Source organism: Oncorhynchus clarkii, chromosome 18 (genome assembly GCF_045791955.1).
Source record: "Oncorhynchus clarkii lewisi isolate Uvic-CL-2024 chromosome 18, UVic_Ocla_1.0, whole genome shotgun sequence".
In the NCBI taxonomy this organism is placed as follows: domain Eukaryota; kingdom Metazoa; phylum Chordata; class Actinopteri; order Salmoniformes; family Salmonidae; genus Oncorhynchus; species Oncorhynchus clarkii.
The window spans coordinates 34,848,353-34,863,762 of NC_092164.1; the positions used below are offsets into that span (position 1 = coordinate 34,848,353).

Below are 15,410 nucleotides of genomic sequence, written 5' to 3' on the forward strand. Positions count from 1 at the left end.
GGGGGGGGGTACTGTCACACCCTGATCTGTTTCACCTGTCTTTGTGATTGTCTCCACCCCCCTCCAGGTGTCACCCATCTTCCCCATTATCCCCTGTGTATTTATACCTGTGTTCTCAGTTTGTCTGTTGCCAGTTCGTTTTGTTTCGTCAAGCTGACCAGCATTTTTCCTTCTGTTCCTGTCTCACAATTGTTCCTGTTTTCTAGTTTTCCCGGTTTTGACCTTTTCTGCCTCCCCTGACCCTGAGCCTGCCTGCTGTCCTGTACCTTTGCCCCACCTATCTGGAGTACTGACCTCTGCCTACCCTTAGCCTGCCTGCCGTCCTGTACCTTTGCCCCACCTATCTGGAGAACTGACCTCTGCCTACCCTGAGCCTGCCTGCCGTCCTGTACCTTTGCCCCACCTATCTGGAGTACTGACATCTGCCTACCCTGAGCCTGCCTGCCATCCTGTACCTTTGCCCCACCTATCTGGATTACTGACCCCTGCCTGCCCTTGACCTGTCATTTTGCCTGCCCCTGTCGGATTAATAAACTGTTGTTAATTCGACTCTGTCTGTATCTGGGTCTTACCTTGAAACATGATAGTAATTTTCAATTAAGGTATCTTTACTTTTACTCAAGTATGACAATTTAGTATTTTTTTCCACCACTGCCTATTTTACTGAATCTTACCTTTTCGAAACAGAATATATCTTATTCAAATTCCTACCCTCTCTCCGAATGAGAAACTTTTGCCTAAAGATGTTGCTGCAAGAGGCTACATTTGCACACGGTGCTTGGTCACAAGGCTTCAAATACTAACACTGCTTGCATTGTCACTCAAACAATATTTGAAGATGCATGGAACTTGTTCTCTTTTATGAGGAGATCTAGATGATGATAACACTAGAAATGTGCCTATTTGTTTTACATTAGTCAATTTAAAAAAAGAAAATTACATTTTTATTTTGTCTGTTTTTATTTCTCCATCTAAATATATTGGCTGGGTGTTAATAGTTTAACAAGTTTTATATTGTTTACTGTAACCAGTTGTATATTGTTTGTTGTCGTACCTGAAGCACTCAATCATGTTCAGAAAGGATCCAGAGAAAACTCAACTGGTCACCGAGAAAGGCACCATGTATAGCATCACCATGGAAAGGTAAAGTAGCCCGTTTATTTATTGTCTGAAAGTGTCAGTCTGTTGTTTTCAATTATGTAATTAACATTTATGATATCTGAAAACAAAATGACATCGAAATATGACTGGATAAGGGCGTCTGATAAATAACCAAAATGGAAATGTAAACTTTAGCCTATAATTTGATAAGTAGGGGTTATTTATTTGAATTTGTTCCTCCATTTCCACAGCAACAATTAGTTTATATTTTTTTCACTTGAAGCATATGCACATGATTAGAACGATATGATTGTTGAATTATGCTAATGAGTGATTGGGCCTAGTTCTCACATTTCATACGCTGCAGTCACATTTATTTCACATTTATTTTAGTCTGTTTAATGTGACAGTTTGTTTTATAATGTTTTCTATACAGCAGACAGCCTTGAGATCACCTTATTAGGCGTCATCTGTCCTCAAGCTCAGCCTCGCCTCCTGCAAGGCTGCGTGGGTTATAGCCTACAATATTGTACACACGGGTCTGGTTCTGGCTGGCTGTAGTGTTGCGCAAACTTGGAGGTTCGAGACCGCTTGTGATGTTGTAAAATAAACTTTGGAAGATGTAATTGATGTACGAGGAGGGTGTTGAGCACCCATGGTGAGTTATTTGAATTGGTATTTTCATGTATAGAATTTAAAAAACTTTTTTGAAAATCTTAGACAGCCTAATACTCCAGTCATGCGAGAGAAAAAAGATTTGCGCACGGGTTCTAATTCTGGGTTTGCAATTGCCCCACAGTAAGGATGATAGGAGCTCAGCTGAGAAAACTCAGAAGTGTCTCACCCCACCAGTGCTCTGCTATCGTGGTAATAACGTACTGTCAGTTCACCGTCCTTCTGCCTCCGATGTTAAACGTAGCTTAGACCCAATTGTCATGCTAAAGTGCGCGGTGTCTTTCCTTATTTCATAGCATTCTCACCAAATGTGGTATTAACGCTCTCCCACAGTGTTGGGAAAGCTACTCTGAAAATATAGTTGACCAATTACTTAACACTGGCAGAAGTTAAGCTACACCGAAGCCTCGCTTAAGAAAATATAGTTTACTTAAAGGGGCAATCGGCAGTTGTTACATCCATGTTTGGATTTATAAATGAATGATATATTGATTCTTATAACTTATAAATACCTAATGAGCTCAGTTTAACTGTCATACCCCATCAGAACCCCAAATATAAGCTTGTTTTACTCCAATTTTAGTAAACAAAGTAAATATAAACAAACACTATATAGCCCCAAAACATGGTTAAAACTATAATTTTGATATCATTGATGGTCATTCCCTGCATCCATAGCTCAGCTTTTTACTGAAACAGTATGCTTTGTTATTGTTTCTACTGCTGATCGCCACTTTAACTAACATTACTTTGAAAAGCGAGTTCACTACATCCAAACTACTTTACGATAAATTATCATATCTAAATATGAAATGTCCTAGACTACAAATTGCAAGAACAGACTTCTCTGGAGTCAGATGTTAACAGAATGTGTAAATTGTCCTATTGAACACACAAACTATGTTTCAAGTGAGAATTAGGAAAGAAAGGACATTTCCTACTTCAACCATATTTTAGTGTGTAGTTCCAGTAGTTAGCTACATCACTACATGGGAAAAAAGTCATTAACTCCCACCAAGCTACAAAATGTATTTAATTACTAATTAAACTACTCACTACTCCCCAACACTGCTCTCTCATCACATCCATTATCTGGTCCCTAGTTGGGGATTTGAAGGAAGGATAGCTCTGGAGCTACAAGGTTGAACAAACAGAGACACGTCAGTTAGCCTAACAGATGGAACTGGTTCAGTGTTCAAGGCATGGCCCCAGTGTACCAATGTATGACTCTCATAAGGCCCCTAGCTATGGATATAACCCAAATAATGTAAATTATCAACATTGTAGCTAATAAGGCCCCCTACCAACCTGGTTTTCCTGATAGGTTTCCTTTCATGTACCAAACAGGCTCTGAAATGGAGGTGCTCTGTATATGCTGGTGACTGTATATGGTACAGCAGTATTCTCCCTGGGGTGTTGGAAAGAACACACTGTTGACAAGACACAGTAAAAACACACAGTAAAAACACACTGGGCATACTACAACTTGTAGCCACAACATACAAAATTGTTACAGTTTTAATGACCCTCACTCACTTAAATGCGACAGACACTGGGCATACTACAACTTGTAGCCACAGCATACAACATTGTTACAGTTTTAATGACCCTCACTCACTTAAATGCGACAGACACTGGGCATACTACAACTTGTAGCCACAACATACAACATTGTTACAGTTTTAATGACCCTCACTCACTTAAATGCGACAGACACTGGGCATACTACAACTTGTAGCCACAACATACAACATTGTTACAGTTTTAATGAGCCTCACTCACTTAAATGCGACAGACAAATATAAACATATTACTAAAAAAGATGTATGTCATGCTTAATGCATACAATGTAATTAACATCACAGACAATGTAATTAACATCACAGATGTAGAATTTACATTTTGAGAAAAAAACACCCGCAGTGACATTTTCTTTCTCTCTGCCTCATGGCAACGTGTAGAATTGCAGGAAATTAGCTTTAAAACAGCAACATTTTCTCTTAGCCACATGTACACCTGTGCACAACTCGAGAGGACCATCCTTTCTTACAAACTCTGCTCAGCCTGTCTTTCTCTCTTCTTTCCATTCCCCCTCCTCCCCCTCCCCCTCCTCCTAATTCTTGGATGATTTTCATGACATCCATCTCGCTTGTCTGGTCTTTCTGGGCACAACTTGAGAGGGACAGCCATTCTTACAGGCTCTGCCTCAGTCTTTTCTCTGCCTACTGTCCCCCCTCCTCCTCCTCCTTCTTGGACAAAGTTCATGATGTTCATCTATCTTGTCTTCCCTTTCAGTCTCCTTTTCACCCCCCTCTTCTCCTCCTTTTTGGATAATCCATATGTCTGTTGTCTTCCCTTCCTGCCCCCCCCCCCTACAGTGTGTCCACAGATGAGATAATGCAGATGGAGAAGGACAGAAACATCAATCATTGCCATGACAACAGCCAGGCTACGGAGGACAGGGAGCGGGAGAAGCAGTTGGCCAGGAAGAGGCTCTATGTGGTCTCGGCTGTTTGCTTGGTCTTCATGATCGGAGAGATCCTGGGTGAGGGGTAAAATGACACATGACTATTGGTTAGCCTGTCGATTAGTTAGTCAGGGACTCTATGTGTCTGTCTGTCAGTCAGTCAGTCAGTCAGTCAGTCATTCATTCATTCACTCACTCACTCACTCACTCACTCACTCACTCACTCACTCACTCACTCACTCACTCACACTCTCACTCACTCACACTCTCACTCACTCACTCTCACTCACTCACTCACTCACTCACTCACTCACTCACTCACTCACTCACTCACTCACTCACTCACTCACTCACTCACTCACTCTCACTCACTCACTCACTCACTCACTCACTCACTCACTCTCACTCACTCACTCTCACTCACTCACTCACTCACTCACTCACTCACTCACTCACTCACTCACTCACTCACTCACTCACTCACTCAGTTACTTCTCTCTCTCTCTCTCTCTCTCTCTCTCTCTCTCTCTCTCTCTCTTTCTCTCTCTCTCTCTCACTCCTCTATCTGTCTGTAGGTGGTTACTTTGCGGGGAGTCTGGCGGTGATGACAGACGCCGCCCACCTGCTGGTAGACTTCGCCAGTTTCATCATCAGCCTGGTGTCTCTGTGGCTCTCGTCCAGACCCGCCACACGCACACTCAGCTACGGCTGGCATCGTGCAGGTGAGATCATCATCCTCATCATCATTGTTGTCATCATTGTCATCATTTGTCTTTATTGTCATTATTCATCAACATCATCATCACCTTCATCTTCATCATGATCATCATTATCATCATAATATGCTCATCCTCATCATCACTACCATCTTCATCAATAATCAATACTTGATGTATCCCAATATCATGAGCCAGCGAATGTTGAAAGATACTATAAGCCGTCGATAGTATACTCAATGCGTGTGCTTTATACTCTCACATGCTTTCTGGGACAAATAAGTTGAAGTGGAGGGATTTAGTATGTCTATAGAAGAGCATACCTAATGGTTGTTTTAGCGTTGTGATTGTGTATCTTGGTCTTTTACAATAGGAACCTGACAAATCATACTTTAAAAAAATCACATGCATCAATTCCCTTTCAGGTGAATAGTACCATGGTTCACTTTTCAACGGGAGTTTTGTAAAACTAGGCTACCTGTGTCTCTTATTGGAGACCTTTCCTCTTGGCTCTCACTATGTGGTACGTCTTGTGCCGGGGACTGCTGGCAAGATCAAATGGGTTTTCCTGCATCTCTTTACTATAATATATCTATCTGTCCATGACATTTCTATCATTTCTATCTCTGCCTTTCCCTTGATTTAAACATGATGTGTTCTCTTTTTCTCCTCTCCTGTGTGTGTGTGTGTCCTCTCCCTCTATCCTCTAGAGATCCTGGGCGCTCTCCTCTCGGTGGTGACCATCTGGCTTGTGACAGGTGTGTTGGTCTACCTGGCCGTGCAGCGGCTCATCAGAGATAATTACGAGATCGAGGGGACCATCATGCTCATTACCTCAGGCTGCGCTGTGCTTGCAAACATCATGTGAGTCCACCGACCCAAAACGCAGCCCATTTCTTCACCATTCATGAACTGAAATGTTCGTGGAGACATTCAATTCCATTCATGAATTGACTTCTAATTCATCTTCTGGAATTGACGTGGTTTGCTGTTACCATGACTAATATAGTGTTTACAATTGACGACTACTGATGACAGACAAGCTAAGAAACTGACGTGGATTGCCGTGGGTTTTATTCCTAGTGAATAGTATTTTCGGGTTGTTAACGGTTCCCGCTTAGGACTAGATATTAGTGACTCACAAGAGAAAATCAAACCACAATATGTCACACTTTATTTGGATAGTCTGTATTTTCATACTGTCAACAAACTATCTGTTAATAAGCAACTGCTTGCTAAGGTTACTATTACGGTTAGGGTTAGGTTTAGAATAATGGTTAGGGTAAGGGTTAAGGTTTGGGAAAGGGTTAGGATAAGTGTTAAGGTTAGTGTTAAGGTTAGGGTTAGAGCTACGTTTAGGGTTAATAGATATAGTAATTAGTTGAAATATTACTGGTAGTCTAGATAGTCCATCTATAGATGCTCTACAGACTATCCAAATAAAGTGTTACCCAACAGTAGCAAGTAGATGTGACAGTAGCAAGTAGATGTGACAGTAGCAAGGATATACAAGTATTGTCATGTAAACAGCCTACAGATATCTTCCACAGTATGAAGAGTCAATGTTGCAGTAATGCATCCAGGTATAATGCTTTATAACGTGTTGTAAGCATATATGAACATTTATAATGCCTAATAACAAGGCTTTTAATATGTTATGTCTTTCTGAACGTCCTGTGGGCAGTATGGCTTTCACCTTGCACCAGTCCGGGCATGGGCACAGCCACGGGGGCCTCAGTAGCGGGCACAGCCACGGCAACAACGACAAGGGCAACCACGGTCACAGCCACGTGGTGAGTGATAGGCACTGGCACAGCGGCAAAAGTAACCACTCACACGGTAACGGTAACCAGGAAAACCATTCCCATGGAAACGGCGATTTGGAGCAGCATGGTGGGGTGGACGTTCAGCAGTATGAGTTGTCGGAGTCACGACCTCAGGCCAACGCCAGCGTGCGTGCTGCCTTCGTGCACGTGGTGGGAGACCTGCTCCAGAGCATCAGCGTGCTGGTCAGCGCCATCATCATCTTCTTCAAGGTCAGTGGTGAGAGAACAACTGGGGTGATATGGGAGGTAGTGGTCAACTGGAGTGATGGTGGAGATAGTGGTCAACTGGGGTGATGTGGGAGATAGTTGTCAAGTGGGGTGATGTGGGAGATAGTGGTCAACTGGGGGGATGGGAGGGGTAGTGGTCAACTGGGGTGATGGGAGGGGTAGTGGTCAGCTGGGGTGATGGGGAGATAGGGGTCAACATTGGTGATGGAAGGGGTAGTGATCAACTGGGGTGATGTGGGAGGTAGTGGTCAATGGGGGTGATGGGGGAGATAGTGGTCAACTGGGGTGATGGTGGGGTAGTGGTTAATTGGTTTCATGTGGGAGGTAGTGGTCAACTGGGGTGATGGGGAGAAAGTGGTTAACTGGGGTCATGTGTTAGGCATTGGTCAACCGGGGTGATGGTGGAGATAGTGGTCAACTGGGGTTATGTGGGAGGTAGTGGTCAACTGGGGTCATGTGAGAGGTAGTGGTCAACTGGGTGATGGGGAGAAAGTGGTTAACTGGGGTCATGTGGGAGCAGGGGCGTTCGGTGACATTTAAAAGGAGGGAGGATGATCATTTTTTATTATTATTTCTATTAAAGCATATTGGATGACTGTCATTTATATTCCATTCACCCAGTTCAATGTAACATTGCTAGGTTTAGGCTACTACATGATACTAAAATTTTCCCTATACCCATCATAAGGTTGCTACAACCTAGCTTATGAATAAACATTTACAACTTAGGTTCACAGGTCAAGAGACAGATTTGTGTAATCAAGGTGACATACAGTGACACATTACCGTCTTGCACACTCTTGCCTGCATCTAGCTGATCTAGCGTGTTATCATTAGTCCAACAGTTGCAAACGAGAGTTTCTATTGGACAAATTCAGATATGTTTTGTTCCGTTTGCTTCCATTTAAGACACGTTTTTCAACAGAATCGGAAGAATGAATATACCACTGATCACACGCAAACACAGCTCATTTTCAAAGCAGCCACATGCAAACAGCATGATCATATTGCTCGTTGTATAATTCCTTCTCGCATCTACGCACTCTCCTCCTTTCTCCTTTCTTGGCTTGTGGACAGCACAACAGCTGTCTGTGACCAGGCAAAAAAACCTTTCCAAGCCAAACCTTCATATAATAACCATTAACCGCTACCCACAGCTTACATCATTGTCACCATATTAGCTAACGTCATAGTCAACATAGCTACTAGAACTAACGCGTTAGTAAACCCGCTCCAATCATGGTAGCTAGTACAGTCAGCAAGCAATTTAGCAGTTACATCGGTGGCCACTGTGGCAATAAATTAATAAAAGCAACAAAAAAATAACACAAAATCTCTCTCTCTCTCTTACAGATAAATACATTTGTTCAAAACTGTTGCTCAAAATATGTTATGTAATGCTAGCTTGCTGTAACAAAATTAATGTATCTGATCCTTTGATTGGGTGGACAACAGGCTGCAAGAGCTCTGATAGGTTGGAGGATGTCTTCTGGAAGTTGTCAAAATGACTGTGTAAGTCTATGGTGGGCGGTGAGAACCATGAGCATTCTAGGTTTTGTATTGGAGTCAGTGTACCCAGAGGAGGACGGAAACTAGCTGTCCTCCGGCTACAACATGGTGCTACCCTACAGAGTGCTGTTGAGGCTACCATAGTCGTTCATTGCAAAGCAGTGTGTTTTAATCAATTATTTGGTAACATGTTTAAAAAAAAAAAAATTCACTGAGGAGAATGGTCCTACCCTTCTTCCTCTGAGGAGCCTTCACTTTGTGGGAGGTAGTGGTCAACTGAGGTGGAGAGGGCGATGGGGTGAGGAGATTAGGGCCAAGGGAAAATGGGCAGGCTAGATAAGGATGTTAGTGTTGACTCACTCTCCCTGGCTTTCGTAAGATGTAATTTTGATCTGATCATTTAGATAGCTGAATACTCTGCATTAGAATGAAACACAGTAGTGTCCCAAATAGTGTCATGACAATATTAGGTATTTAGTCTAATTTCATAGATTCAGTTAAAAGTCCTTTTGAATTTGCATAAATTTAGCATAAATACTATTGAAAACTCTCAGCAAAACACAATGATTCAAGCAGTAATTGATGGAAGATCCATATACTGTAACTACTATTTCTAGTTAGCTACGTTTTATTATAAATTGTTGACTATCACCTTCGCGATTTATTAGCCTGCGCAAACAAATTAAGTGTCTCTGCAGTACATAATGTACCACCCGGTCACAGAAGTTTACAGGTTCATTTCACAGTAAACCCAGTGTGACTTTTAGACTCTTCCCCCTCTTCCTTCCTGTGTGTGATAATCTCTCACTATCTTCATGTGCTGAGCATGCACCCCCGTAGGCATTAAAATCTACCGTGTCATGTTCTCAAATGGAACTTTTGAGCATGGTGTATTTTTTTTGACTGACATTGCGGCAATTTTCAATATAATTATCCCTTTTATGATGCTGTACGAGCACAAGCTTTACGTGTTTCAATGTGCGATTGGGATGTCATAGATTTCCTCAAGTATGTCTTGACTAAAGTCAAATATATTGGGGGGAAAGATGTAAAGATAATGTAAGATAATGCTCCCAAGTGGCGCAGCGGTCTAAGGCACTGCATCTCAGTGCTAGAGGTATCACTACAGACACCCTAAATCAAATCCAGGCTGTATCACAAACGGCTGTGATTGGGAGTCCCATAGGGCGGTGTAAATTGGCCCAGCGTCGTCCGGGTTTGACCCTTGTAGGACGTCATTGTAAATAAGAATTTGTTCTAAACTGACTTGCCTAGTTAAATAAAGGCAAAAAAATATATAATATTAAACTATGTAATGATTATGGTCCTTAATCACTCTTTCTCTGATTCCCACAGCCCGAGTATAAGATAGCTGACCCTATCTGTACGTTCCTGTTTTCCATATTTGTCCTGGGAACCACCATCACCATTCTGAGAGACATCCTGATAGTCCTCATGGAAGGTAAAACATGGAATTCCCTCTAACATCCCTGTTTCGGGATTATGTCAAAGTGGCCGTCTTACTATAGACTAGGAATGACTTATATTGACGACAGCCACGAGGATATGTTTTTGCGCAAGAGTTGATGATTGTAACATGTCTAAAAGGGACCTAATTTGTCAAACTTTTGTGACCAGTCCCTCCTCTGTGCGTGTGTGCGTGTAATGAAATCCATATCTTTCCCTCCCTCTCGATCTCTTCCCAGGCACCCCAGCTGGAGTGAAGCACGGTGAGGTGAGGGATCGGCTGCTGGCAGTGAAGGGGGTGAAGTCTATCCATAGCCTCCATATCTGGGCCCTGACTATGAACCAGACGGTGCTGTCAGCACACGTGGCTATAGGTGAGTGTAGCTGGACCAGGCTGTCAGTAATCTACTGTTATGTTACATCTCTCATATATAATAATGATGATGATGATGGCTTTATTGTATTCATTACCATTTATTATTTTTTGCCATATATCAGAGTGTTACACTTTCTGTGGAAATACCACTGCCGTTTCCACTATCTATGACTTGACTTGATCAGACCATAGTGACTTGCAGAATTGTGATTTGGTCAGTGTCATCATACTTGCATTTCCCTTTCCCTCCACAGATGACTTAGTGGATGCCCAGCCAGTTCTAAGGGAGATGACCCAAACTTGCTTCTCCAACTACAACTTCCATTCAGTCACCATACAGCTGGAACAACAGGCCGACCAGAAGCCTGGGTGTAGCCTGTGTGACGACCCCAAAATATAGACGTCTGTTTAAGCCCATGGGAGAGGCCAGGAGCCCAGAGGAATAAGCTACCAAACCAGGATTTAGTTGTAACCTGGACAGGCTTTTGGCCAGTGCTTGACTTGGCCAGGAACATGCTGGAACTGAGTTATAGCACCTCACATATTCTACTGCTTGAGTTCCTGCACCTCTTAGAGAATATTGGCTTAAAATATTCCGTGGTGTAAAGTACTTATTTGAAAATATATTTTAAGTACTTATGTTGTTTTTTGGGGTTATCTGTACTTTACTTTACTATTTATATTTTTGACAACTTTAAGTTTTACTGCACTACATTCCTAAAGAAAATAATGTACTTCTTACGCCTTGCATTTCCCCTGACATCCAAAAGTTCTTGTTACATTTTGAATGCTTAGCAGGAAAGAACAATTGTCTAATTCATGCACTTATCAAGAGAACATCCCTGGTCATCTCTACAGCCTCTGATCTGGCAGAATCACTAAACACAAATGCTTCGTTTGTAACTTCTAAGTGTTGAACTGTGACCCTGGCCATCTGTAAATTAAAAAACCAAGAAAATCGTATTGTCTGGTTTGCTTAAAATAAGACATTTTAAATGATTTATGCTTTTACTTTTGATACATAAGTATATTTAAAACCAAATACTTTTAGACTTTTACTCAAGTAGTATTTTACTGGGTGACTTTTACTTTTACTTGAGTCATTGTCTTTGAAGGTATCTCTGCTTTTACTCAAGTATGAAAATTGGGTACTTTTTCCACCACGGAAAATATTGTGGAGTTCCTGCACCTTAATATAAACAGTACCCAAAATAGGATACAACTTTATTGTCCATGTGTTACAGCAAAAGACATGCAGTGCAGCCCCCCTGGATGTGTACCGGCACCTATTTCAGCCCACTTCAAGCACTGCTTTTGGCGGATCTATCATGGATATTGGACCAGAGGGGTATACTACAAAGCAGGATCATTGAGTTAGCCAGCTATTTTTTAAATGTATTTTTTTTAAATCTTTTTTTAATGTCACCTTTATTTAACCAGGTAGGCCAGTTGAGAACAAGTTCTCATTCACAACTGCAACCTGGCCAAGATAAAGCAAAGCAGTGCGACAAAAAACGACAACAAAGAGTTACACGTGGGATAAACAAAAGCACAGTTGATAACACAATAGAAAAATGTTTTTACAGTGTGTGCAAATGGAGTAAGGAGATAAGGCAATAAATAGCCCATAGTAGAGAAGTATTGCCTAAATAGTAGCTAACTTGCCTAAATATTCTGAAATAACTTTTAGTTTTTAACAAATTCCATGCAATTCTTCTACTCACTGTGTCATGGTTCGGGGATATTTTTATGCCGTTTTACAGCTCGAATTTCCTGCAATACTACACATAGGGTGGAGATAAATGTTTGCAGTTTTAAATATGATATCTGATTGAGAGTGATTACGACAAGTTTAGATAACTGGCTAGACTCATTTACCAATCTAAAAAATATTTGCTGAAATTTGCCGAACCAAATTTCTAAATTGCACCTTGTGTATTATACTATTCTAACTTTCACACAGTAAGTTGAGACACCGACTGAGTTCCCCTCCATCCCTGGTCTAATTGACTCAACAAAAACACATATCTATGTTTCTTAATGAACCAGAAAATCAATAGTTATTTGGGATAGCTGGCTAACTCATTGATCCTGCATTGTAGTTTACCCATCTGTTGTGTGATTAGTTTGTTTATCTCTGAAATCAGAGGTGGTCATTCTACACTCACAAGAAAGTGCCTCTGTGCCAACATTCTCAAAGACGTAAAGATTGAAGAGATCAAGGATGGAGTGCCTTACCCGATTACAGGCTCGAAAAATGTTGCACACACCATATATTATATTTATATACACCACCTGTCAAAAGTTTTAGAACACCCACTCATTCAAGGGTTTTTCTTTATTTTTGACTATTTTCTACATTGTAGAATAATAGTGAAGACATCAAAACTATGAAATAACACATATGGAATCATGTAGTAACCAAAAAAGTGTTAAACAATTCAAAATATATGTTATATTTGAGATTTTTCAAATAGCCACCCTTTGCATTGATGACAGCTTTGCACAGTCATGGCATTCTCTCAACCAGCTTCATGAGGTAGTCACCTGGAATGCATTTCAATTAACAGGTGTGCCTTGTTAAAAGTTAATTTGTGGAAGTTCTTTCCTTCTTAATGCATTTGAGCCAGTCAGTGGTGCAGCGGTCTAAGGCACTGCATCTCAGTGCTAGAGGTGTCACTACAGACACCCTGGTTTGAATCCAGGCTGTATTACAACTGGCCGTGATTGGGAGTCCCATAGAGCAGCGCACAATTGGCCCAGCATCGTCCGGGTTTGGCCGGTGTAGGCCGTCATTGTAAATAAGAATTTGTTCTTAACTGACATGCCTAGTTAAATAAAGGAAAAAATAAAACATCTCAACATCAACTGTTCAGAGGAGACTGTGTGAATCAGGCCTTCATGGTCGAATTGTTGCAAAGAAACCACTACTAAAGGACACCAAGAAGAAGAGACTTGCTTGGGCCAAGAAAGAAACACGAGCAATAAGACTGGTGGAAATTTGTCCTTTGGTCTGGAGTCCAAATTGGAGAATTTTGGTTCCAACCTCAGTGTCATTGTGAGACGCGGTGTTGGTGAACGGACGATCTCTGCATGTGTATTTCCCACCGTAAAGCATGGAGGAGGAGGTGTTATGGTGTGGTGGTGCTTTGCTGGTGACACCGTCTGTGATTTATTTAGAATTCAAGGCACACTTAACCAGCATGGCTACCACAGCATTCTGCAGCAATACGCCATCCCATCTGGTTTGTATCTTTTGTTATCTTTTGTTTTTTGACAGGACAATGACCCAAAATACACCTCCAGGCTGTGTAAGGGCTATTTTATCAAGAAGGAGAGTGATGGAGTGCTGCATCAGATGACCTGGCCTCCACAATCAAATTGAGATGGTTTGGGATGAGTTGGGCGGCAGAGTGAAGGAAAAGCAGCCAACAAGTGCTCAGCATATGTGGGAACTCCTTCAAGACTGTTGGAAAAGCATTCTAGGCGAAGCTGGTTGAGAGAATGCCAAGAGTGTGCAAAGCTGTCATCGAGGCAAAGGGTTGCTATTTGAAGAATCTCAAATATAAAATAAATTTTGATTTGTTCAAAAACTTTTGACCGGTAGTGTATATATTTTTCTCTTATTGTAAGTATACGTTTTAAAATGTAATTTGACTGTTTAATGGTTTAGGTTTCTATATCGTTGTATTTTAAAATACTGATGTGAATAAAATCACTTGTCAACAGTCATGTTTTCCTTTTTCTTTTTGCCATAGCTCCTCACAAGGATAAGGGTTGCTCGGCAACAGGCGCACAATGGATCCATTGTCTCTTTGCACACACTGATCCCTTTTAATAACAGTTTCCCTGTCCCCTCACTGACCTTCAGCCAGTCTGGTGCAGCTGTGGGCCGTCAATGCAATATATCTGCCATCTTGGGTGTCAAGGGTCCCTTAGTGTTACTGACCCAGTAGCATTTACACCTCTCTGGTTTGGCCTCATCCTTCCGTAAAGGACACTTCAATCAGACAATCTTGTGCCCCCATGGTCATGGACTGTCGAAAATCGGACCCTGATGTTAATTTGTCAAATGTAGCCAGAGGGCAGTTTCAGTGTCAGTGTACTGACAGTTATAAGGGGGTATTTGAAACTTGTAAAGAAGTAAATGAAAGAAGAGAAAGTAACGAAGTTTCCATTTTGTTTTGCAGTTCTTTGCTGTTGTTTGTAAGGTTATTAGTTGTTTTGTGAAATTATGATTTCACAGCTAACTTGTTTTGTTGTAGCATACCATTTCAGCTTGGCTATTACAAGCTCTCTAGAACGTGTGTGGATAAACATTTAACCTATGGCTTTGCACTCTGTGGGATGTGTGAGCATGACTCTGCAGATTAGTGCAGTGTGTGTGTGTGTGTGTGTGTGTGTGTGTGTGTGTGTGTGTGTGTGTGTGTGTGTGTGTGTGTGTGTGTGTGTGTGTGTGTGTGTGTGTGTGTGTGTGTGTGTGCGTTTAACATCTGATTGATGGATTGTGCTTCCCTGAATCCAGCTTATCTCAGGCAGCATCCCAGCTCCTGTGCACCCCGTCCTATTTGCACCCTGCTTTAGTCTGCTCTACATTACCCTCAATAACACACACACACACATTCATACACACACACTTTGCACCCCACCCCACTCTACTCAGCTCTCTCTCTCACACACACACACACACTTTGCACCCCACTCTACTCAGCTCACACACACAAACACACACACACACTCACACACACACACACACACACACACACACACACACACACACACACACACACACACACACACACACACACACACACACACACACACACACAAACACACACACACACACACACACACACAAACACACACAGAGAAAGCTAAGCCCTTTATCCGACGGCTGCTGCTCTGGCAGTCACTGTATGGCTGTAATTTACACAGGAATGCACACGAGGCAGAGGGGCACAGAACCATGCGGTTAGACGTCCTCCTGTATTAAAAAGACACACTCCGTCCGTATCTCTCTCTCTGTCTATACCTTGGTCCATTCT

At 41.9% G+C, this 15,410-nt stretch overlaps 1 protein-coding gene across 2 annotated transcripts; it reads left to right on the forward strand.

The window, feature by feature from the left end:
- Nucleotides 1–1,069: 1,069 nt before the first annotated feature.
- LOC139372589 (proton-coupled zinc antiporter SLC30A8-like) lies at nucleotides 1,070–11,325 on the forward strand. 2 transcript variants are annotated; one of them, XM_071112332.1, is made up of 8 exons: nucleotides 1,070–1,143; nucleotides 4,155–4,321; nucleotides 4,819–4,965; nucleotides 5,670–5,823; nucleotides 6,644–6,995; nucleotides 9,879–9,984; nucleotides 10,229–10,363; nucleotides 10,620–10,955. In XM_071112332.1, exons 1-8 carry the CDS (start codon nucleotides 1,070–1,072, stop codon nucleotides 10,763–10,765), a joined length of 1,281 nt encoding a protein of 426 aa, XP_070968433.1. In that variant the 3' UTR covers nucleotides 10,766–10,955. The 2 variants fall into 2 exon arrangements, with proteins under 2 accessions (XP_070968433.1, XP_070968434.1); XM_071112333.1 differs by lacking the exon at nucleotides 1,070–1,143 and adding an exon at nucleotides 1,616–1,759 and having other exon boundaries at nucleotides 10,620–11,325.
- Nucleotides 11,326–15,410: the final 4,085 nt, after the last annotated feature.